The sequence below is a fragment of the Mus caroli genome, unplaced genomic scaffold (assembly GCF_978045245.1).
Source record: "Mus caroli unplaced genomic scaffold, Mus_caroli_1 scaffold_1, whole genome shotgun sequence".
Taxonomy (NCBI): Eukaryota; Metazoa; Chordata; class Mammalia; order Rodentia; family Muridae; genus Mus; species Mus caroli.
Window position 1 is genome coordinate 82,507,918 of NW_028227256.1, and position 25,581 is coordinate 82,533,498.

Here is a 25,581-nt window from a genome sequence, read left to right on the forward strand (position 1 = left end):
ACTGAAAAGCCTTGGTCTGATGAAGCATAGCTTTAATCCCACCATTAGGGAGGCAGAGGAGGCTAGTCTGATTCACATAAAAGAGTTCCAGGCCAGTCAAGGCTACACAGTGAGACCCTGTCTCAAAAACAGTAAATAAATAGCCAAGCCCCAGAGAAGGCTATTTCCAGACTTAGGTTTGATGAAGCATAGACAGCCACATCGACATGTCACTGGACAGCATAAAACTCCCAGCCTGAAAACAAAACCCAGCAGGACCTGTCTTCTCGGATTCTTATTGATCTCAGGGTAGCATTTTTCCCTCCTGACGTGTCAGTCCTCAGTATTGGTTTTTTGGTTTTTTGGTTTTTCCAATTGAAAGATTCTTTTTCGAGGGAACTACAGGCTTCTTCAGTGCTTCCCTTTTGTAAATACCATAACGGGCGTCCTCCATCCAGATGGGCCAGAACCATCTGGAATGATAGCCCTCGAGGGAGATTTACTTTTAGATTTTTATGACTTAGGGAAAGGTTCTTGGGGAAGACAAATTCAGGTTTCTATGACTCTTCAGGAGGGAGGGAGAGGTAAACGGGAGACCAAAATGGCAGAAAGTCAGAGCTACTTTGCTTCTAAGACCTTCCGGCCTGCTTTTATTTAGTTCAAAGGAGTATGCCAATGCATCATACTTTGGAGTATTGTCTTCTGAGCCCCAGCAGCTGCCAACAGTACCTAACGCTACAATAGATCTTTGTCCCCATCCAGATAGAGTGCCCATGAGCCTGTCAATCCCTGAGCATCCCAAGCAGAAGTCCTGTGCTTCAGTCTTCTTGGATCGGCATGTTACAGGAACACCAATAGCTGGGAGCAGGGAACTGGGGAGACTCAATTGACTTACACCACTCAGGGCCTGCCGTGGGTTAGGTTGGAATTATCTTTCCTTGGAGTAAGTAGGCTGCACGAGAGAAGGCAGAATCAGAATAAAAACCCAGGTATTTGAAAGAAAGCCATGAAATACTGAGGGTTTTAACATGTGTCAGTCCTCAGTATTGGTTTTTTGGTTTTTTGTTTTTTCCAATTGAAAGATTCTTTTTCGAGGGAACTACAGGCTTCTTCAGTGCTTCCCTTTTGTAAATACCATAACGGGCGTCCTCCATAGACATGTTGGCAAAAGCCCCTTCTCAATGCTGTTGCCCTCTGAGTTCTAGGCCTTTCCCCTGTTTGTTCCAACTCTTCAAGGTTGCCTTACCCCTTCTCCATACATTCTAGGTCTCTCTCTCTCTCTCTCTCTCTCTCTCTCTCACACACACACACACACACACACACACACACACACACACACAAAATCAGGCTATCTCACACCTTCACAATTATTATCTACCCAGACTGGTCCAGATGGCTTTATGAGGTTAGAAAATTCGAAACTTTCTTCTCATCCCAGGACGGTCAACTGTGATGAAGATCACTCACATTAATCTAACCAGAAATCCTAATCAGAATGACCCACCCGCCTTGTGTTTTAAATCTAATTCTTTAATCACTTTAAGCCAAGCACATTCTTGATAGAAATTTGTCTAGCAATCAAGTATATTGACCTTCCGGTATTCATGCAATGGAAAAGCCCAGAAGTCTGTAGAAATATGACTTGGATGGATACTGTAGTGTGCTGCCCATGGATGAGCTGGCTCTCCAGGATGCTGGTATAGTCACTGCTAGCCACTTACATCTATACCTCTGTCTGTGCATTGTCTTAACTAAAGAAAGCTGCCTCACCCAAGATCATACCACTTCCCAAAAGGCAAGGTAGGTTGAAGAACAAGAAGCACATGTACGGCTAAAAACAAAACAAAACAAAACAAAGCAAAGCAAAGCAAAGCAAAGCAAAGCAAAGCAAAGCAAAGCAAAGCAAAACAAAACCAAACCCTGGATCCTCAGTTGAGAATAATCCTGGAAGACCATCCCAAATGAATGAAAAAAGATGAGGACATGACAGCCCCTAAGTATAGTTGAGGAAGAGTATATTTGTAGATATGAAGGAGTGCATAAGCCAGAGACATCTGGAAGGGTCCAGACTGAACCAGGCCATAAGTGATGGGTAGGGAGGTGGATCATGCTCAATGTGAGAGTCCCAAATAACCATCCAACCAACCAACCAACCAATAAAAAGTCACCCCCAGCCGGGCGTGGTGGCGCATGCCTTTAATCCCAGCACTTGGGAGGCAGAGGCAGGCGGATTTCTGAGTTCGAGGCCAGCCTGGTCTACAGAGTGAGTTCCAGGACAGCCAGGACTACACAGAGAAACCCTGTCTCGAAAAACCAAAAAAAAAAAAAAAAAAAAAAAAAAAAAAAAAAAAAAAGTCACCCCCAAGGCTAGCAACTTAAAGCAACAATGTGTTATTTCCCACAAGAACCCAGGGTTGTCTCTCAGCCTTGTGGCTTCTCTCCACAGTGACCAGTGCCTCTTTACACACAGCAGCTGAATTCCAAGAGTGTTTCAACTGTACACACCACAGTATACATCCATGTTTCAAGCTGGCTTGCCCTTTTCGGCTAATGTCCTGTTAGCCATGCCCCGAGTCCCATAGGGAACTCCACAGGAATGTTCTTCCTCAGGGGGCCACCAGCCCAATAACCTATCACAATCTACCTTCTGACTCTCTCTTGGTGATCTATAACTACTTGAAAAATGAGTCACCCCCTAGAGCAAAACTGGACTTCCAGGGAATCAGGTTTGAAGTCCAAAGAGTCACTATTAAAAGGTGCTTCAGGTGAGGTATTTCAAGGGCTATTCCTGGTTAAAGAGCTACAAAGGCGGATTGTCTCCCCAGCACACAGAGGAAAAACAGCAGGAGGAACAGAGATGGCAAAATACTTCAGGAGTCTCTCATCCAAACAGCTGAGTGAGGATAAGAGGGTTCATTATAACCACTAGTCCATAGCCAATTTAAAAAAAAAAAAATCTAAAGATCTTTTACTTAGTTGGTGGTTCAGTCAGGGGAATGATCTAGGCCCTCTGCACATAGGTTACAGTTGTGTAGCTTGGTCTTCTTGTGGGACTCCCCACAGTGGGAGCAGGGGCTGTCTCTGACTCTGTTGCCTGCCTTTTTAGGGCCCTTTCCTCCTACTGGGGTGCTTCCTCCAGGCTTCATAGGAGAGGAGGTGCCCGGCCGCAATGCAACTTGATATGCCCTTGCTGGTTGATATCCATGTAATACCTGTCTTTTTCTGAAGGAAAACAGAGGAGGAGTGGATTCGGGGTCAGACACAGGGGTAGGAGGTGGGGGAGGGAGGTCGTGGGAGGAGCCAGGGAGAAGGGGAAGGAGAGTAAACTTACTTGGTTGTTATTGTTGGCTGTTTTCAGACAGGGTTTCTCTATATAGTCCTGGCTTTCCTGGAACTGGCTCTGTAGACCAGGCTGACCTTGAATTCACAGAGATCAGCTTGTCTCTGCCTCTGCCTCTCAAGTACTGGGATTTAAGGGTTGTGCCACTACCTCCAGGCCTCTGTTTGCTTTTTAACTAAGCCTCTTGGTGATAATCCCAGTATTTTTTCTAGGATCCAGGATAGGCACCTTTCATTTATCCATGCTCTTGAACTCCAGTTTGCCTGGCCAGCCCACCTCCCCCAACCCCCATTTCCTCCTATCTGGAGGATATTTGGTGTGCTAGTGCTCCGTTCACCAATCACACACACACACACACACACACACACACACACACACACACACACACACACACTTGAGCAGCTACAGAATGTAAGAGGAAGTTCTGCTTGTTTGAGCAATCTTCCTCTCAACCTTAGGGCAGTGGCCCAGGAGACCTCCGTCCTGACTTCTCCCCTGTTCAGTAAACACAGACCCTCATAAAGCCCTTAGCCTAATCTGGCCTTTCCTCTGGGTAGACTGAGCTGTCTCCACAGAGAATGGGCAGCTCCCAGAACTTCTAGCCTCAGACAACCCAGTAGCATCTGGAAGGAAAGAAAATTCCAGAGAGTAGCTGAGGGCAGGGGCTGAAGCAAATGGAGACTGTGGAAGGCAAGGGTCTGTGTGTGAGGAGCTGCAGTTACAGCGGAGCTGCAAACACCAGTGACTGAAGAGCTCTAGAAAGCTGCTGAGTCACCCAGAGGAGCTAGGAGCCAAGGGCCAAGCAGGCCAAGCTCAGAGCTGTGACACTCGGTGTGGACACTGGCTTCCTAGCACTCAGTGCCTTTGGAAGCCTACAGTGTACATCACTGGCCTGTGTCTGGCCAAACCAATTGGCTTTGGAATCACTATGATACTAATTAACAAGCCATCTGTACCTCTTTAAGGAGTCAGATCCTGACAGATTCCCATGCAGTCTACTTGGGACTGCGGGGGAGGGGGTGGCGGGTGCAGGCAACTTCAGGGTGGCAGGTGCTGCTGACACACTCTCTGTCATTGAATGCTGAGTGTCTCTGTATAGGATTGTTCCCTCTAGCTCTCACAGGTGGTGCAGGCACCCATCTGCCCTTCTTCCTGATACTATTCCCAGGCCCAGCAAGAACACAGTAGGGGCTTCCTTGAGCCAGGGATCTGTCTTATAACACTTTATGTTTTGTTTTGTTTTGTTTTATTGATTTTTTTTAATGTTTCAAGATTTTGTTTTGTGTGTGTGTGTGTGTGTGTGTGTGTGTGTGTGTGTGTGTGTGTGTGTTGCCTGCATGTATGTCTGTATACTATATGCATGTCTGGGACCTGCAGACTCCAGAAGGGAGCATCAGATCCCCCTAGAACTAGAGTTATAGATAGTTACGAGCTGCCACGTGAGACCTGGGAATGAAACCCATGTCCCTGGAAGAGGATTGCTCTTCAGAGCTGTGCTATCTCTCCAATCTCTCCCCAAGGCTTCTTTACACAGCTTCATCAAGTAAGGCTGAGAGGATTGCCTCTGTATGAATGGGAGCTGGCATGGAAATATGTTTTCCTGGTACCAGATTGAAGCCAGCCAAGTAGATGAAGAAACAAACACTTCCAATACTAGTGCCCAGTCTGGCCATGCAGCGGCCGGAACACAGCCCGGGGCTAGCCACTGAGTGCTTACGGTCCGGTCAGGATGTTTCAGTCTGTACTTTCTTCCCACTCACCTTATTCTTCTAGGAATGAGGTCCTGTGGCTTCTCTGATTTCTACTCAGGGAGCTCCCAGTTCTCACCTGTCACTACATGGCCCATAACACAAGAGACAGCTCGGAGGAAGAGAGGCAGGAAGCAAAGGAAGAAAGAATGGTAGAAGCCATTGGTTAGCACATGCCTTTAATCCCTGCACTCAGGAGGCAAAGGCAAGTGGATCTCTGTGAGTTCGAGGCCAGCCTGGTCTACAAAGTGAGTCCAAGTCGGCCACGAGAAATCCTGTTCCTACCTCCAACCCCCAAAAGTGAAAACAGGCAGAAAGAGGTGAAGCAATGAAGAAGAAAGAGGCACCAAACAAAGGGGTCAGAACTGCATCCTTTGTTTTCCAAACTAGCCCTTTCTTTCTTTCTTTCTTTCTTTCTTTCTTTCTTTCTTTCTTTCTTTCTTTCTTTCTTTCTTTCTTTCTTTCTTTCTTTCTTTCTTTCTTTTTCTCTCTCTCTCTCTCTCTCTCTCTCTCTCTCTCTCTCTCTTTCTTTCTTTCTTTAACTAGCCCTTTCTTGATACCCTTGATCCCCACTTAAATTTGGCTTAAGTAGGCAGGAAGGGCAAATGGTTTCAGAAATCCCAGTCTCCGATTACAGCCACTGAACAACAGAAGGAAGAGCTACCTTGGTTTTATGTGGCTTCCTGGGGTGTGGATGACCAGGAAGAAGAAAGATCCTTGGCAGTCTGCCTGTTTTTCTGTTTTTTTTTTTTTTAAAGGTCTTTGTAATTTCCTGTTAATTTCATACCAGAACCTTTGCTGTGTAAATAACACAGGTAAAGATAAACGTGCTGGCCCTGGACTCCAACCTTGGTTCAACATTCTCTCCTTTATCTGTTCTGCCTCAAATCCCATCCCACCTTTGCAAAGTTTGGAATTTGTTACCTGGAGATTGAGGGGTTGGGGGAGGGAGGACAGGGCGAGACAGACAGACAGGGAGAGAGCATTCACCAAGCCCAGCCTTATCAGGAAAAGAACCAGCAGTCTCCTTAAGGGAGTGGGATCAGTTCCGTTCCTGTTCACCTGACTTGCCCTGGCACTACCATCCTCTTAGCTTGTGCCCACTTTCAAGGTGGTAATGTCCTACAGAGGAAGAGGGAAATTGGTTAGTAAGGATGCTAAGAAGCTAAAGTAAAAACAGGAGAAGCAGCCAGGCAGTGGTGGCACATGCCTTTAATCCCAGCACTTGGGAGGCAGAGGCAGGCAGATTTCTGAGTTCGAGGCCAGCCTGATTTACAGACTGAGTTTCAGGACAGACAGGGATACACAGAGAAACCCTGTCTTGACCGCCCCCCAAAACAAACAAACAAACAAACAAAACAGGAGAAGCACCCACATGGCCTCCACTTCAAGGCAAGAAAAAGGAAACTAGGAACCAGGGCCAAGTTAACACCTCAGGCAGTGCTCTGGTGTCTGGTAGGAACCATTTATACACATGTAGCCCTGCCCCTATGCCTGGTACTTGTAGGCAAAACAGGGTGCTAGCCAGAGAAACACAAGAAGACTGGCACTCCCTTCTCTTCCTTGCAGGGGTTAAAGATTGTAGCTCCTGAAAAAAAACAGAGGCCAGGAGAGAGAGCCAAGGGGCTGGGCACTTGCTGGCTGGGCAGTGCAAGCTTTTGACAAAAGGTTGTATCCCTTGTGCTAATGTCCTGGTTAGATTTCTATCGCAGTAATAAATACCATGGCCCAAAGCAACTTTCAGAGAAAAGAATTTATTTCACCTCACAGAGGTTTCAAAGCTTGCCCAAGGGGAAGTCAGGGGAGGAACTCAAGGCAGAAATCTGGAGGCAAATATCGAAGCAGAGGCGGTGGAGAAGTGCTGACTACTGGCTTGCTCCTTGTAGATTGCTCATCCTTCTTCCTTCTACCACCCATGACCATCCGCCCAGGAGTGGCACCACCCTCAGTGAGCCGGACCCTCCCAGGAACATGAGGTCACATTGTCGACATACTTCAAAAGCAGAACATGGAAAATTCAGTATGAAGCTCTACGGCTTCAGAATGGCCTTTCAAACTGCGTAGAAGTCCATTAAGATGTGTAGGCTTTGGGTTTTATTCATTCTGTTATGTGTTTTTTGGTTTTTGGGTTTTTTAGTTGCAAGGTTTTTTTTTTATAATAAAGTTTACAAATAAATATTTTTTTGAAGCAGAGAGAGGTAGCTGGCAGTACTCAATTCATTCTTTGTTTTTCCTTTTTTTTATTCTGTGTAGAACTTCAGCCACTAAGTTGGTGCCACTCACATTCAGGATGAGTCTTTTGTCTTAAATCTCTCTAGAAATATTCTCATAGACATGCCTAGACGTGTCTCCTAGGCAATCATTAAGGTAAATTAATCATTACAAGCCCATGCATTGCCAATTTTATATCTAAACACATTATTTTAAATGCTATTTCATTTATTTTGTGTGTGTGTCCATGTAGGTGCAAGCATGTGTATGCATCTGCATACACACCACTCCTTGCATGTGGAGGTCAGAGTTGTCTCCTAAGTAAATACCTTGTGTCTGTATGTCAATAATAAAACTGATGGTCTATAGGAAATAGGAGATGCAACATCCTATAAGCAGAAAGGATTATGGGACAGTGCCAGGTGAGGGAGAGTCACCCAGGAAGATGTGATGAGACAGACACCTCATATCTGAGCACAGGTAACCAACCTGTTACAACATTCAACGTGGCAGAATGTAGATTAGAATCAATGGTTATTTTAAGTTATGATCTAGTTATAAAAGAGCCAAGGTATTTGTAAAGATATTTTTGAGTCTGAATCTTATTTCTGGGAGCATGGGGCTGGGAGGAAAAACCAGGAATGATTTCAACAACCTAATGGGATCTAAAGATCAAACTCATGTCATCAAGCCTGCAGGTAAAGCCTCTACCCACTGAACCACCTTTCCACCCCAAACATATTATCTTAAAGTCATAGCATCCCATCCCCACAGGCTTTGTAGACACATGACTATCTCATAACAAAAAGCCCATTCATCCCCATTTCAAAAGTTCCTGTAGTCTTGACAGTTTCAAATTATTTGAAAGTGTAAGTGTGCCAGGCAGTGGTGGTGCATGCCTTTAATCCCAGCACTTGGGAGGAAGAGGCAGGCAGATTTCTGAGTTCCAGGACAGCCTGGTCTACAGAGTGAGTTCCAGGACTGCCAGGGCTACATAATGAAACCCTGTTTCAAAAAATCAAAAAAGAGAGAGAGAGAGAGAGAGAGAGAGAGAGAGAGAGAGAGAGAGAGAGAGAGAGAGAGAGAGAGAAAGAAAGGAAGAAAGGAAGAAAGGAAGAAAGTGTAAGTGCAGGGTCTCTTCCAAGATTCACATAATCTCTTAACTGTGAAGCCCTGTAAAAAAAAATACAAATTATATATTTCCAATACACGATGACACAAAATAAACATTTTACTCCAAAAAGAGAGAAATGTGGGCACAGCAAAGAGAAATCAGGCTAAGCTTAAAGAAAACCCACTAGGGAAAACACCAAGTTCTTCAACTCCATGCCCTGAATGTAGGGTCCTTTATACAGCATCTAGGCTCCTACAGGCATAGGTAGCCCAGTCTCTCTGGTTTTACTGACTGTGGCACGCACAGCCTCTCCACTGTTCCACTCTCTGCTTGCAGCTTTTCTTAGTGGATAACCCACAGTCCTGGCATCTCCAAAATGAGTTCCCCCTTGCAACTAAAGCTTCGCCTTCACGGTGTTATGAAATAACCTCTCAGGGGTCTCCTTGCAGGGAATATGGCCCTGCCACACACTGCCTGGCCTTGTGTATTTTTGTAACGTTGGTGGAAGCCTCCATTATTTAGCCCTTGCACTTTCCAGGCCTGTAAAACCTGCATCACATGGATGGCTGTGCCAAGGTCTGCTGCCACGATGAGAGGTAGTCTACCACAGCTGTAGTGCCCTCTGGGCACCTTGGCAGCCAAGCCTGGTAGCCAGTCATAGGGGGGTATCTCCCAGCACAGCATCCTCTTAGTTGCATTTCAAGTTGGGCCTCCCTCCTTTCAAATGAATTTGCACTTTCACAAGTTAGAATCCTTTTTTTTTAAAGCATTGATTTACATAGTTGGTTGTTTTGGCTACATGTGTATCTGCAGCCAGAAGAGGGCATAAAATCTCATGGGGCTACAGTTAGGTAATGAGTTGCATGTGCATGCTAGGAATTGATCTCATGACCTCTGAAAGAAAAGCCAGTGCTCTTAACTGCTGAGTTATCTCTCCAGCCCATAGTTAGAATCGTTGATAGATGGAGTCAAGGTATCTTTCCTATTATCTTAGCATGAAGACAAGGTTTCTTCTTAGTCTTGCTAAACTCTCCCACAATCGCAGCTACTTTCTCTGCACCCTTCTCTTCTAACTCATTCACACTCCTCTCCTAACCAAATGGTTCGGTTTTTCTTATCTTGCTCCACACTTGCTGCTCCTTCTCTCTGTAAACCTGGATAAGAGCAATCAATGATCAGTAACTATGGCACAGCCTGAACGCCATATTGTCTTAAAATGCCCTCTGTCAAACAAACCAGTCCATTACTTTTGAATTCAGCCTTGCACAAGTTCTCAGGGCATGTGCAGAAGACAGTCATAGTCTTTCACAGAATCACACATGAATAGCCCCTCCTCCAGCTCCTGGCAGAGTTCCTGTTCCCCTCTGGGACCTCTCGAGTACAATCTTTACTGTTTTCCTTTATAGAGTTCTGGTCTTCTGCTCACCCACCAGAATGGCTCACTAAGCTTGTTTAGAACATTCTGGGGCTTCTTTAGTCCTAGATTCTTCCACATCCCTTTCAAAAATCATCTCCAACGATCTCCAAACTTCATGGTCAGGTTTATCACAGGAACAGCCCTTCTGAGTAGCAATGTCCATATTAGTTGTTTTTCTAGTCACTGTGGCAAACTACCTAACAAAATCAACATAAGGAAGAACATGTTTATTCCGGATCACAGTTTGGGGTGTAGTCCCCCCCAGCCTGGAAGATACAACAGCAAGAGCACCTCTGCTCTAGAGGCAGGAGCCTGAAGCAGCTGCTCAAAGTGCTTCCAGGGAGGAGACAAAGGGATGGTTTTCGGTGCTCAGCTCCATTTCTCCTTTCCCCTTTTTGTTCATTCTAGGACTCAGCCTCTGTGTGTGTGTGTGTGTGTGTGTGTGTGTGTGTGTGTGTGTGTGTGTGTGTGTGTGCGTGTGCGTGCATGTGTCCGCCCTTGTTCAGGATTGGCCTTTATGCTCTTAAACCTCTCTGGACACACCCTCACAGACATGCCCAGAGGTATGTCTCCTAGATGATTTGAAATCTAGTTGACAATGAAAACTAACCAAAACCAGAACATGCTGCCACTGCGGTATTACAATCAAATTCTTCAGAGGGAGATCTGATGACTGACTGGAGCTTCAGCTGCCATTTTGGTGGTATGATGAGAGAATAGTCATTGTTCTAAAAACTGAGTCCCCGAAGATCTAGGAAAAGAGATCTTCTCTAGATCTCCACTTACCTACAAGACAAAACAACAACTATACTCTCATGTGTGTATGTAGGATGAAATTTACTTTTTATGCCTTATAGGTCTACTCTATACTTTAGCCTTTTTAGAGAGCTAATTCTTGTTTCCAGTAAGTATAAACTTACTTACTTACTTAGCTGCCAAGCTAGCAACTGTTGCACCTAGAAGAGACTAAAGCCCACATCACCTTGTATCACTTTGAGGAGCCTAAGGAACAAAGGCTCAGCTACTATGGCATTATGTGGTCCTGGCCACACCCCATGTGCCACCCTCCTGTATCTAGAGAAGTTCATTTCAGCCAATCCTGAGCCTTCTCCCTGGCCACTGTTCTTCAGTTGAGCAGTGTGCAGTGGGAGGAGAGGATACAAAGTGTCATTGTCATGTGTTTCTAATCCCTTTCCTGGATGGTACAGCTCTGTCCTGTCTCCAGGTATTATGATAGAGGTAGGGATTAGAATGGGGTCAGGTGGACAAGTGTGAGGTATTCACTTAACCTAACCCCTTTTATTGTCCTGGGTAGAGGATATGTGGGGGCTTCCATTGCTTTTACATTAATGTTTCATGGCTCACATTTCCTCGCCCCTTGCAGAAATGGGGTATGGTCAGAGCTGTGCACACAGAACACCCAGGGCTGCAAATTCATCTTAGCTAAACATTATTTTTCCCACAACACAGACCACCATCTGAAGCTGTCTGTTATGTGTTTACTTGTTTATTGTCTCTGCCCCCACCCAACCCTCACTAGCTGTCATCTCTATGGAGGTGAGCTTGCCCACTGTTCCCAAGCACTGGGCTCATTGGAAGCTGGAGATGCCCAGTCTGCACAGGTAAAGTGACTACATCACTGGCCTGGTGGTACAACCCCATCCCTCATCCATCTCTAAACAGAAGACTTTTCCCACCCAGGTCCCTCTGCTTTCAGCATCCTAGCACTCTTCCAGGGAATTCAAGAATCAGTCTGCAAAGACAGAAGCCCCATTACTGAGAACCAGACAAACCATATGGTGCCTTCCTCCAAGTACTTGTCAGACAACTAGACAAAGAGACTTAGGGAAGGGCAGCTTCTTGACCATCTTTGACTGCTTCATGCATACAGTAGGGACCCAAGAAAGATTCGTTTTATGGATGTGCAAAACCCTCCAGGATGCTGGAGCATAATTATAAAGGGTTGGGGACAAGGTATTTTAAAAGAGGGGATTGGGGTTTTATGGTGAGGCCAGGGCTGGGCAGTAAAATGTCTTGACAACAACACCCTTTGGGCCAATTACTATGTAGTGGATGGATGGAGAAATAAAGAGAAGATACAAGCCCCAGAGGCTATTTGAATTTTACTTCATGTTAAATAGCATGTAAAAATCATTTGTATCAACTCCAGTGCACAGTAATGGCCACATGTGCCTTAGGGCAACTGCATTTGAACAGGGCAGGAAAACAGTTCGCAGAATGTTCTTTTGGGCAAAACTGGTAGGACATATGTCCCTGCTTCTGACCTGGATTTTAGACAAACAGTCATAGATGCATATACACGTACACACCTTACACCCATAGACCAACACCAGAGCACGCCAGCATCCCATGTCCACCTCTAGATCAGTGGCTCTCAACCTTCCTAACGCTGCAAGCCTTTAATACAGGGTCTCAAGTTGTGATGACTCCCAACCAAAGAGTTAGTTTCATTGCTACTCCATAGCTATCACTCTGCTAGTATTGTGCATCATGATGTAACTGGGTTTTCTGAAGGGGTCACAAGGGACAGGTTGCTCTAGACTTCTGTTCTAGCTTCTGGTCCAGGGGAACAACAGCCCCACATGACATCAGGCGGTACCCCAAATACAACAAGTGTTTGTGGAAAGGATGGCCTTTATCCATTTGGAGGAAGTATTGGAGGCTGAAGAGGAGAAGTGGTAGAGGAGGTCCCCTGGGTGATGGTTAATTCTAATTGTCAAGGAGACACAACCCAGAATCACCTGGGAAGAGAGTCTCAAAAAGGGACTGTCTAGGTCAGCTTGCCCCATGAGCAGATCTGGGGATGGCCAGGATTATCTTGTTCACCTTAACTGATGAGGGAAGACCCAGTCTGAAGGATGATGTGTGACACCCTTCATTGGTGTGATTGTACAAAAATATTCATATCTCTTCACTCATGGGTGTGGGTGTGTTGTGGCCAGCTGTCTGGAAGGAAGCTCCTGCCTCTGTGACTTTCCTGCAGTGATGGCTACAACTTGGAACTGTGAGCTAAAATAAGCCCTTTCTTCTCTTCCCTAAATTGTTTGGTGTTAAGGTATTTTTATCACAGCGACAGAGTTGAAGCTAGGATGTTATGCTTCCTATCTCTCTCCCGTTCTCACTCACTCTTCTGCTCCAACTGGGCTCCAAAGCTTACACCACTGGAAAAGCAGGCCCTGACGCCAAACCCTGTAGGACTACTCCGAAATAGCTCCAGAAGTAAGGAATGGTGGTACAGACTGTAATCCTAAAGGGTCTCCAGATTCTAGGCTAGGATGGTGAGATCGTGTCTCGGGAGAAAGAAAGAAAAAAAAAATCTGAGAGATGGTTTACCGATTAAGAGCAGTTACTGCTTTTGCAGAGGACCTGGATTGGGTTCCCAGTACCCATGTAGTTGATTATAAACATCCACAACTCCAGTTCCAGGAGATCAGACGCTGGTACTAGTGCAGATGCATTTAAGCAAAATATCCATACACATAAAACAAATAAAACGCACAAACAAACAAACAAACAAACAAATCTGCTCCGGGATTCAAAACCATCTTACCCTAAGAGGGTGCGTTAGTCAGGTTAATAACGTCCACTCATCCTCAGTCCCCCGCAAGAGCCTGTACTTTCTAGATGTCCTAAATGCTTAGTAGTCCTAAACTACTGAGTGTGTTACTGGGTGTCTAAATGAACGAATGAGTGAATGATAAATTCAGTGCGGCGGGACAGGAGCGCGCAGGGCGCTCTTGACGGGCAGGGGGTCCGGGCGGCTCGGCCCTCGGGGGCGTGTCGGCCGAGGCGGCGGCGGAGCTCCCAGCTCGGCGCAGGAGGCGGCGGCCAGCATGGAGAGCGAGCTGGAGGCGCTGGCCCCGCGGCCCGCGAGCCCAGCGGAGCCACCCTTCCAGGCGTTGGTGGAGGCGGCGGGTGGCCGCGGGCAGGTGCTGCTGGTGGGCGAGCTGTGGGAGCGCGAGCAGAGCCGCGCGCTGCTGCGGGACTTCGCCGGTGCCGTGTTCCCACCGGAGTCCGCGCCGGGCAAGCCGGGCTGCGCAGAGGCCGAGAGCGCGGGCACCGCGGCGGCCACCGAGCCGCACGGGGCTCCGGGGGCGAAGGCGGAGCGAGCCATCCGTTCGCCGCTCGTTTTCGTGCTGTGCCGCGTCGGATCGCTGACCTCCCGGGAGTCGCGGCGCAGCCTGCGGGAAATGCTGCGGGACGTGCGCGACCGGAGGCGTGAGGGCGCCGCGCTGGTCGGAGTGCTGGTGGCCGACACGGGTGCGGATGACGCGGGGGCGCCCGAACTGCAGCTGCTGGAGACGCTGCTGCGCACGGTGTTCGGCCGCCAGGTCGGGGGCCCGGTGCAAGCAGCAGTCTTCCGTCCCGGCTGTCCGGCCTCCAGCCTGGCGGTCCAGGAGGCGGCCTGCAGAGCCCTGCAAGCTGCGGGGCCGGGACGACCAGGTGAGGCTGCGTGGGGTCAGGCTGGGCACTGGGGAAGGCGTCCCTTTAGACCGGTTGAACCCCTTTAGGCCACCCAACTTTGTTGAGGTAAACTGAGGCCCGGTGCTGGGAGGTCCCCAGCACAAGGCTTCTCAGCCTAAGGTGGACATGCTCTGGACATGGAATTGAGTCTGTCTGGCCTGATCCTGACTGCACATGAGATCGGGGGTGGGGTGGGGGTGGGGTATCTGAGGGTACAACTGGTGGGAAGTGAGTAAGAAGTAGGGTTGAACTGCACTAAACAACAACAATGTAGGAGTTGGAGACTTCCCAGTCATAGAAGATGCAAACATTTGGGTGGTGTGCGTGGGAAGAACTGAGACTGGGGGGCGGGGTGACTGTAGCTTTAGGACAAGTTTGTCCTGGTAGGATTGTCCTCAGGAGCTTTAGGAGAGGGGGAGCTATACAGGAGGCTCGGTGTGGAAGGGAGGAAGGCAATCGAAGTTCCTGGCAAAGACACAGAATAGGTGCCAGGGATGTGTCCGGAAGGGTGTGAGGAACCGAGACCGTGACGACCTCAGTTATTCCTGGTAGCCACTGATCGCTGGCTGCTTCCGCCAGGTTTTCCTTCCACGCTCTATCCTAAAGTGTAGAGATGGTGTGAGCGCTTCTCCTAGTCGGAGACTGCTCCATCATGAGATCAGACGTCCCAAGGCAGCGTGTTTTGCCGGAACTCTGCAAAGTACTGGGATTAAAAAGAGGGCCCTAAGTGAAGCCCTGTCAGACGCTAGGAGAGCTTTCCACTGCTCAACTCACTTCCGTTTGACCTTTGACCGTAGTAAGCTTTTGAGCTAAAGAGTGGCTGTGTGAGGTGTTCTGGCTGTGTGAGGTGTTCTGGGGCATTAGCCCGCCACTGGGAGATGTCAGACCTTTCACACCAGGAGACATTGTCTGATATTATAAATGTCACACTTGCACCTGCTGGCTAGGCCACAGTAGTTCTCTGGTGGTTCCCTCCCCTCCTGCCTTCCTTTGGTGGAGGCTGACCAACCTCCAGGATCCTGAAAGATTAGGCAGATAAATACCCCACGTGCATTCCTGTTCTGAGAATCATTCGTTGGCTTCCTTACCTGGCCTTGAGGGAAAGAAAGAAGGTAATTCACACAAATTCTCCCCAGACTAATGAGCTAGTGCCTAGAAAATTCTTTAAGCCTTCCTTCTCTTGAGAGGCCCTCACACCCTGGCACCCAAGATGGATGACCAAATCCTTGGTTTGAAATAACCCCTACCACTCTGGAAAATGGGACCTTTGCAGACGCATCATCCTCTATTATATTAAATGCTTGCTTACTCTTATAAAGCACTCTCTGAGAAAAACAAAACCTTTTACTAATGAATTTTACTAATTCAAGTTCATGAATTAACTATAACTTCTTGTTGCAGCTTTGGCTGAAAGGAAACAAAAGTGACCCATGCCTTTAATCCCAGTAGTCAGTACACAGAGGCCAGCCTGATCTTCATAGTGAGTTCGAGGCCAGCCAGGGCTACACAATGAGACCCTGTCTCTAAAACAAAACAACCCTCCCCCCCCCAAAAAAAGCATCTAATTTCTTGGTGTTCAGAAATAGTCTGAAGCAAGGTGTGACAATTTGCATCTGTAATCCCCAGTATTCAGGAGGTTGAGATAGGAGGATGGAAAGTTCAAGGCCATCCTAAGGTACATAGTGAGATCCTGTTTCAAAAGCAAATGAACAGATGGATGAATAAAGAAATGAAGAGGTGAGGAAGGAAGCAAGGAGGGAGTGTGAACTAAAAACGGAATGATATCACTGCCCTGTGAGAGTTTCCTCTAGTGGTATGCAATTGTAGTTGATTTGATGTCATTCTGTTGCTATGGTTTCCCTAGCATGCGCACATAACAGAAATCTTCAAGGCTGACCTGAGATAAGCAGACAGATGAAACCAGGGCAGTAGAAAGCTGAGGTTCGTGGGTTGCTGAGGGAAGTCTTTTGGCTTAGGAAGCAGGCACTAACTGACCTCTGCCTTGCGGATTTGTTCTCTTTCTTTCTAGCAGAAGGTGCCTGGGAAAGACCTGGCCGCACTGGCCTACTGACTTGCTTCTCCTGGGGTCCTCGGAGACAGAGGAAGAACCGAGGTGTCACCTCCTCTCGAGGCCCAGCTCAAGGTAAGCACCTTGGCTGCCTGGATCCTGAGTGAATTCAGGGACCTTAATGACATCAGATGAACATCCTTGGAGCACTGTCTCCAAACTGAGACTAGCATGAGCCTTCAGGGCGTCAAGCAGGGCTCAAGCTGAGTCATGCCGAGTGCCTGCCCTAGTAGTTCTCCAAACTGGTGAAAACATGAAGAGACCTGTAGTACAGGAATTTCACATGCATGGGGGGAACAGGCAGGCCAGTGTCCTCCGAGGAGCCATGGAATGTTAAGGAGCTAGAGGCATTTGAACTGGGATACAAGGGTTCCCATAGGCAGACACAGGGGCTCAGAAAGTATCCTGAGTGAAGGTTTCCAGCAGATACCATTCTCAGAAAAGGAAGAGCCCTCAAGGATGCTCAGAGCTGAGGTGCAGATGGAAAGGGAAGGCCTTGGGGTAGGGAGCTGGGCTACATGGGGAACAGAATGCCCTTCAAAGGGGCAGGGTCTAAGACACAAGCAGAAAGATGAAGGCAGCCTGTGGAGACAGAGCGATAAAAGGCAGATCTGGCTAGAGGGAACCACAGCAGCCTCTGGAAGAATGTAGGACCCACAAAGGCAGAGAGACAAGAAAGAGTGGCTTCCAAGATGGAGCCATCGTGCTGGTAAATAAAGGCGAGGCAAGGGAGGGGGAAAAATGAGGAGCAGAGGTGTAAAATAAGCTTTTATTGGGTCCCTTATTTAAAACTGACCATTCACTGATCTAGGAGCCTTCTTTCACTGACTAATAAATTGATACAAACAATGGCTTAAAAGAACTTACAGGGGCTGGTGAGATGGCTCAGCGGGTAAGAGCAGTGACTGCTCTTCCAGAGGTCCTGAGTTCAAATCCCAGCAACCACATGGTGGCTCACAACCACCCATAATGAGATCTGATGCCCTCTTCTGGTGTGTCTGAAGTCAGCTACAGTGTATTTACATGTAATAATAAATAAATCTTTAAAAAAAAAAAGAACATACAGTAGGCTGGTAGGATGGCACAGTGGGTAAAGGTGCTTGCCACCAAGATGGAAGACCTGAAATCGATTCCCAGAATCCGTATTGTGAAAGGAGAAGACTAACACCCACAAGTCATTCTTTGATCTACACACACTCTCTCTCTCTCTCTCTCTCTCTCACACACACACACACACACACACACACACACACACACACACACAGACCCACACACTCACACACATATACAAACACACACATATGCACTGGCACCCATACAAGTGCGCCCAAATACATGCAAAGACATACACACATGCACATACCACACAAGAAAACCCCACAGTATGTATAACCTATGCACATCCTCCTGGACATTTAGTCATCTCTGAATTATTTACAACCCCAAACACAATGTAAACACCATGAGACCACTTGTTTGTTATAACGTATTTCAATTTTTATAGATATATTTATTTTTTAATTGTTTAATTTTTATTTTTTGTGCATTGGTATTTTGCCTGCATGTGTGAGGGTGTCGGATTCCCTGGAACTGGAGTTGCAGACAGTTGTGAGCTGCCATCCTGGTGCAAGGAATTGAACCCAGGTCCTCTGGAAGAGCAGCCAGTGCTCTTAACTACTGAGCCATCTCTCCAGCCCCAAGAATATTTATTTTTATATTTATGAGTATAAGTGTTTGCCTCCAGGTATGTATGTACACCATGTGTGAGAAGTGCCCATGGAGGCCAGAAGAGGGCATCAGATCTCCTGGAACTCTAGTTATTGATGGTTGTGACCCAGCCACCACATGGGTACTGGGAACTGAACCCAAGCCTCTGCAAAGGTAGCAAATACTTTTAACTGTTGGGCCACCTCTCCAGACTCCCTTCTACTGTATTATTGGAGAATGACGACAAGGTAAATAGCTCTCTTGTTCAGTACAAACATTTTTTCTTCAAATATGTTTAATCCAAGCTTCATTGAATCTGGATTAAGAACTCATGCATACAAAGAGGTGACTGTGCATACATTTGTAACATACATGATAAATATGAGATGTACTCCTGTATATACATATATGTTATTTTGAAATATTTTCTTCAGCAATAGCAGATCATGACTATTTTCCTAAAGAAATCATTGATTGTATCATTGTATTTTAAAAGATAACTGTAAGCAGGGCGTTGGTGGCACACACCTTTAATCCCAGCACTCGGGAGGCAGAGGCAGGTGGATTTCTGAATTCGAGGCCAGCCTGGTCTACAGAGTGAGTTCCAGGACAGCCAGAGCTACACAGAGAAGCCCTGTCTCAGAAAAAAAAAAAAAAAAAAAGTAACTGTAGATGAATGTGTAATTTAAAGCAGTGTAGTGAGATCAGTGTATACTTTGCCCAACTTCCCCCAATGAATATATCTCAAAAAATACTACAGTAAAAATCAAAACTATGGTGCAAGATCACAACCAGGGTACACATGTTACTGCAAGATACAAACTGTATACTGGGTTCCCTAATTTTACCTGTGTGTGTGTGTGTGTGTGTGTGTGTGATTCTGGGAGATGGACCTACAACATCATTCTGAGCTATAAGCACAACAACATTTTATTGGGTTTTGGTTTTAAGATTTTCTTTTACCTATTCCTTGACAATTTTATAAATGTTTTGTTATTGAGATAGGGTTTCATATATTCTAGGTTGGCCTCGAACTCACAAAGTTTCCAAGTATGACCATGCTCTTCTTGCCTTCGTCTCCCAAGGACTGGGATTACAGGCCAGGCACCATTATACCTAGTTTATGTGGGAACAGAACTTAGGACTTAACGCATGCTAGTCAACGCTCTACCAACTTAGCTACATCCCCAACCCCAGTCTTGTTTTGTTTTGTATTTCATGACAGAGGTTCTCTGTGTGGCCTTGGCTGTCCTAAAACTAACTAACTCTCTCTCTCTCTCTCTCTCTCTCTCTCTCTCTCTCTCTCTCTCTCTCTCTCTCTCTCTCTCAGAGATCTGCTTGCCTCTGTCTCCCAAGCACTGGGATTAAAGGCATATACCACCACTGCGCAGCCCTAAACCCATTCTCTCTCTCTCTCTCTCTCTCTCTCTCTCTCTCTCTCTCTCTCTCTTTGGTTTTTTGAGACAGGGTTTCTCTGTGTAGCCCTGGCTGTCCTGGAACTCACTCTTTAGACCAGGCTAGCCTCGAACTCAGAAATCCGCCTGCCTCTGCCTCCTGAGTGCTGGGATTAAAGGCGTGTGCTACCACGCCTGGCTCCTAAACCCATTTTTAATGCAGAGCCCCCACATATATAAAAACCATAAATTGTTTGCCTTGTGCCTTCTCTGAATGCTGCCTGAGGATCAGTTGTAACTCCTTCAGCTGTAGGCGAGGAAGCCAAGACTCCGCAGCTCACTATAAGCTGTAAGGAAACTCATTAGCTCCCATAAAAATAGCAGAGTTGACTTTAGAGTTGGTCAGCATCCTCTCAGGAGCTCGCAGACTCCCTGGAGGACCTGGAACTTTTCCTTCTCTCCGCTGGCCCATCTTGAGTTGGTTTCCTCCTTAGACTGGTAATGAGCTCACTCCTAAGTATGTCTTTGCAAAGACATCTAAAAGTGGGCTTGCTGGGTCAAAGGCCACATATATATGATTTAAAACACACATATATATGATTTTAAATCTGTATTTTGCTTGGCTTTTTGAATCTCTGATGTGTTCACACCATAGTGTACACATGAAGATCAGAGGACAACTTGAGGGAGTTGGTTCTCTGCTTCCACCATGTGGGTCCTGGGAACCAAACTCATGGTGTCTTGGCAGAAAGACCCTTTACCTGCTAAGCCATCCAACTGGCCCTGTTTTGGCTTTCGAAGTAGATCTTGGGCCACCTTCCTCCCTTTAAATGCTTGGATATTGACTCATAGACATGATCTTTTCATCCTTGAATGTTCTAGAACACCTCCAGTTCTCGGAAGAGGAGCTTGCACTGACACCTGTATTTCCCAATGGAGACTGTGAAGACCGTGGAAATGGATCTAGAGCCCAGGATGGAGTTCTCCACATGCCACCTGACCCCCCAGAGGACACAAGATGAAGGCTAGGCTCCTGGACTGGCCCTTACCTGCACACTGGACTCTGGCCCTTCTCAGTGAGTCTCCACGTCACAGTGTTACCTCAGCAGATGGTGACTGACTGACTCTCAAGACCCCCCTTGCTTGGGGGCTGCCACTTCACTGTTGCCAGCTCGATGACAAGGCCTGTGGGACCTGCTCTACACTCAGTGTTCCTTTACTCTGTGGTCATGGTGGCTCAATCTTGTCTCTCTGTGCCTTCACTTCTCTGAGCCAAGGAGCCACTGTAACGGCTTTGCAGACATGTCACTCAGTCTCTGGGCTTGTTTCCCAAATGACCGAAGGGCTGCCAACCCAGTGGCTTTCTGCCAGGAGCCACGCTGCACCTCCAGGCAACACTGGAAACTTGTGTGAAAGCAATTAGTGGTCATCTCACAAGTGTGGAGGGTGGACCAGCACAAATAATTAGTTTACTCAGAATGCTGATTGTGACAGTTTTGAAAAATAGAAGGGCCAATGTCTTCTCCCTGTCATACTGGGAAGATATCCCCGTAGGTTTCCTGGGGTCTTGGCTCCCAGAACAAGCCAAAATAAAGACCTGACTGTTGCGGTGAGGGAGCCTGTCAGGCCAGAGCCAAGATGGCTTGTGTGTTACAGGGCCAGGACCAAAAGCGCCTTGCATGCTATGAGAAAAAGGGGCCTCTGTCTCTTCTCATGTTGACACTGATTACTGTGCCAAACCCTCTGTGGAAAAGTTTGCTGGGAGCTGCCTATAGCACCAAGGAGAGGGAAAGCCAGGGTGTTGGGATTCTCAGCCCCCGGACTTGTGCTAGATCTCAGGTCCTGACCCAAGTATCCTGGAGGTTCTGGAATCTTCCCTCTGAGTCTGTGAGTCACATAGGGTGGGTGAATATCTCCCACAGAGCCTACCAGGGTATCTACTCATGCAGAAGCAACTGGGGACTACCTCTGTTGCCCCTGCCTGCCCCTGGAGAAATCCATCTCTGGAAGGACAAAAGCCCTTATTGTTTTTTCCCTGATATGGGGAGAGCACTGTCAGAGGGAAGTAGACACATCTGCGAGCTGCTCTGCAGGTACCCAGTTGTGCTGTGCTTTGTATAGCTCCCTGTGAGGAGGAGCTGCATACCTTTGAGTCACGATTCAGCTCTTTCTGTGATGATACGGAGGGAGAGGACCCTCCCTGCTCGCGCCTCAATTTCTTCTTGGTGATCCACAGCCTAATCCTATTCCCTCTCAGTCTCAAGTAGAAGCTGTGAAGTAGAAAGAGACAGTGTCTTCCTGGAATGAGGTGGGAGCAGACATCATTTTAATAATGCAAGGTTGTACCGTAGGAAATGGCCCCAACTAGCATCCTTTATTCAAGAATGAACTCCAGGCCAGGATGTAGTTCAGTTAGTAGAAGGCTAGCCTAGAATGCTAGTTTGATCCCCATCATTGTATAAACTGGATGAAGTGCATATGCCTATAACCCCAGTTCTTTGGAAGTAGAGATAGGAGGATCAGAAGTTCAAATCCACCCTCAGCTACAATGTGAATTGGAGGTTAGCCTGGGCTATATGAGACTCTGTCTCAAAAAAAAAAAAACCCAACAACTTTGAATTATTAATTTGACTTGATTTTGTTTTTAAGCGGGAAGAGTGGTATATTTCAAGCTGCTATATTTTTGTTACAATATTGACCTATGCAATCCTGTGTAATCATTCAGTTAGAGTTTTTTTATTTGATCAAAGAAAGGGGCTAGAAATTTAGGTTGGGGATTTGTCTAAGACAGACGTTACAAGGGTTAAAAATCTTTTGTTACCCTTGTTGAAACTTAGGAAACTGAACATTTAAATTGTTGTTTCCTGCAGTCTGTGGCGATTCCTCTCCAGCCCTCACTTGGAGCTCCATCTCCTCTGTACTTTCCTCACAGGGACATTTGAGTTTGTAGTCTCTGGTCTAAAGTGTGATTTACAGACTGTTCACATTGGTGGTTGTGGTTTTAATTGCCAACTGCAGGTCTCGAGACTGGTTGAAAAGGTCTTTGTACTGAGTCTGGCTTCTGCTTCCCAGCTGGTAAAACAGGTGCAGCAAACAGTGGCCTGTGGTTCCCAGCAGACAGAAAGACCTGGGTTTCACCAAGGGTGGTCTTGTGGGGCCCTTCCAGGGGTCTTCAGAAAGATGGAGGTTGGAGTGGCCTGAGGAAAGGCTGGAGACCTGGAGGATGCCAGGGGTCCCTGGGAGCCCAGTGTGAGGAACTGCCCAGGCAGGCCCCACTCTGGGTCCTGGGGTTCTAACCTGTAATGTGATGGAGGTTCCCCCTGCTTTGGACCTGAATGCTGGTTCCTTACCTCTAATAAACCAGACAGTGCCTCACTGTATCTGATAGAAGCAGAATGGGTCTCTCTTTTCTTCTCTGACACCATCCTCACGGGACCCCGGCGAGGAGGGAGTCTGAACAAATGAAGTGGCCCAAAAAGTCCTGCAGGCTCAGGTGACTTCTCCACAGCCATGTGACTGGGGCTGGAAAATGCATAACTTGGGAAGCAGAAGCAGCTATTAAGTCCATTTGTTTATCTATTTGCTGTTATGTTTTACTTAAAGGAGGGGTGTAAATGCCATAGCACACACATAAAAGTCAAGGTCAGGACAGCTTGTGGGACCCTATTTTTCATTCCACCATTCGGTCCAAGGGAAACAAACTTAGGTCATCTGGTTTGGTAGCAAATACCTTTACCCACTGAGCCATTACCATTCCAGAAGTAAATATTTAAAAGGAGATTTTTTTTTCTTTAAATTTAAAGATAGCATGGGATTTGGTACACAATAAAAGGTGTGGACATGTATGCCTATGTGTGCATTTAACCAGAGAGAAGCCAGGCCTTCACTGACTCTCAGACAAACCTTTGTAAAATTTGTGTTACAGTTTCTCTCCTGTTCAAGTGTTTGCCTCCAAAGAGTTCCTGGCTTTGGGAAGAGCCTTTTGTAAAACAAAAACAACAAACAAACAAACAAAACCCACAAATGTGGATGTCCTTGACTGGCAATGTCAATGAGCTCCTCTTTTTCTGCTAGAAGCAAGGACCAAATTGGAGCAAGAGGATAATGACCACTGACCACTGGGGATGTGAAGGCAGTCTGTGCTTTAAGATGCCAGTGACAGCCGGGCACTGGTGGCTCACACATTTAATCCCAGCACTAGGGAGACAGAGACAGGCTGATCTCTGAGTTCCAGGACAGCCTGGTCTACAGAGAGAAATCCTCTTTCAGGGGGTGGGGGTGGTGGGAGCAGTGACAAGGTAGAGGGCTTGCTTCCTAGGGACAGGTAGCCCGGACTTTGTCCCATTGTTCTGTTTGCATGGTAAACACTGAGTGGAGGAGGCTGGCTTTATTGAAGGCTGTACAAGCACTCTGACCTGTTTTTGTGAGCTGGTGGATGAAGCATTGGGACAGAGGTGGAATTTGGCCAGAGCAGCCTACCATTTGCATAACCTTGGTGTTGGGGTTGAGGGAGGGTGGTGGTTCTGGACCACCAGGAAACGTACACACATCCTTATCGGCCTTCAACCTTGGGCCCAAGTCTTCGACTAGTCTTACACTCAGGGCTGCCAACTGGGAGAACATGGCTGCCTGTGAGGCTATGTTGTGGCTCAGAGTCACAGGAAGTGCACAGGGGTGAGAGTGGGAAGGGAGAACAGGGTGTTGGGAGGGCATACCCTAGGAGAGCTATGTGGCTGTGGTAAAGGTGAAACCTCATCTACCTTCCTTCTGGGCTCTGTAGCCATGTCTCTGGCCCAAGAGTTCAGCTGGTCTTAGAGCACCCTGCTTACTCCTTGTAACCAAGTCCTCATTTTGGGTTCTAGTTTCAGAAACTGGGTCTGTCTCTTAGTCCCAAGCTCTTTCCCTTCGTTGACAATTAAGGAGGTTTTCAAGTTGCTGGTGGCTTCATCATTGTCCTTGCAGACTAACTTCAGTCTGGCCTACAGTCTCTGTGGACTGCCTACTCCAGGACTCCTAGCTGTGGGGACGGCCACGCTCAGCTCCTTGCCCCCTGACAAGAGGGTATCTCCTCCTCAACCCACCTAGAGTCAGGCCAAATGGACAGCTCCAGAGAGTAGGCAAGACCCTGAAGGGGCCACACATGAGTCAGAGTGGCTAAAAGAAATCTATGGCAAAGCATATGTGAAACCCTCCATTTTCTAGTAGCCACCTTGGAAAAAAGGGGGTTAAAGAAATAGATAAGATTCATTTTAATCATATGAGGTTTTTTGTTTTTGTTTGTTGAGATAGGGTCTCACCATGTAGCACTTTCTGGCCTAGAATTCACTATATAAACCGGGCTGGCCTCAAATTCCCAGAGATCCATCCAACTATCTCTGCCTCCCGATTGCTGCAATAAGGGTATGAGTCAACACACCCAGCTTAACATACTTTCAAAGAACATTTATTTAATTGTGTGTGTGTGCCTGGGTAGATATAAATACACCACGTGCAAGCAGGAGCCCACAGAGGTCAGAAGAGGTATTGGATCCCATCCCTAGGAACTGGAGTTATTGATGGTTGTAAGCTGCCAAATGGGTTCTGGGAATTGAACCCGGGTCCTCTGCAAGAGAATATGTGCTCTTAACTACTGAACTATCTTTCCAGCCTGCTCCTCCTCCTTCCAGCTCCCTAGTGTCTTTCCTTGTCATTTTCCATCTCCTTCCCTTGCATCAGGGTCTCTCATTGAGCCTGGAACTCACCAGCTTTCACTTAGGCTGGTGGCCAGCAAGCCTAAATGATTCTCTTATCTCCTTCCCCGATATGTGGGTGCTAGAGATCTGAACTCAGGTCACCAGGCTTGGACAGCAAGCTCTCTTACACACTGAACCATCTCCCTAGCCCCACACCTGATTTTAGGCAGTGCTGGGGATCAAACCTAGGGTTTTGTACAAACTAGGCAAGCAGGCGACCAACATAACTACACCCACGTCTCATATATACTCTAAGACCGAAATTGTGTTTCAGTTGGAAATTGCTAATAAAGCATTTTACATTTTTATAGTCGAGGTCTTACTATTTAGCCCAAGCTAACCTTGAACTTGGCTATGTAGCTCAGGCTGACCTTGAATTCATAATG

General features: G+C 47.0%; 1 protein-coding gene across 2 annotated transcripts; it reads left to right on the forward strand.

Moving 5' to 3' along the window:
• Positions 1–13,619: 13,619 nt before the first annotated feature.
• On the forward strand, positions 13,620–22,859 carry CUNH2orf72 (chromosome unknown C2orf72 homolog). Of its 2 annotated transcripts, none has more exons than XM_021159962.2 (3): positions 13,620–14,273; positions 16,324–16,437; positions 20,346–22,859. In XM_021159962.2, the coding sequence occupies exons 1-3, from the start codon at positions 13,664–13,666 to the stop codon at positions 20,483–20,485; spliced, it is 864 nt and encodes a 287-aa protein (XP_021015621.1). In that variant the 5' UTR covers positions 13,620–13,663; the 3' UTR covers positions 20,486–22,859. The 2 variants fall into 2 exon arrangements, with proteins under 2 accessions (XP_021015621.1, XP_021015629.1); XM_021159970.2 differs by having other exon boundaries at positions 13,621–14,273; positions 16,327–16,437.
• Positions 22,860–25,581: the final 2,722 nt, after the last annotated feature.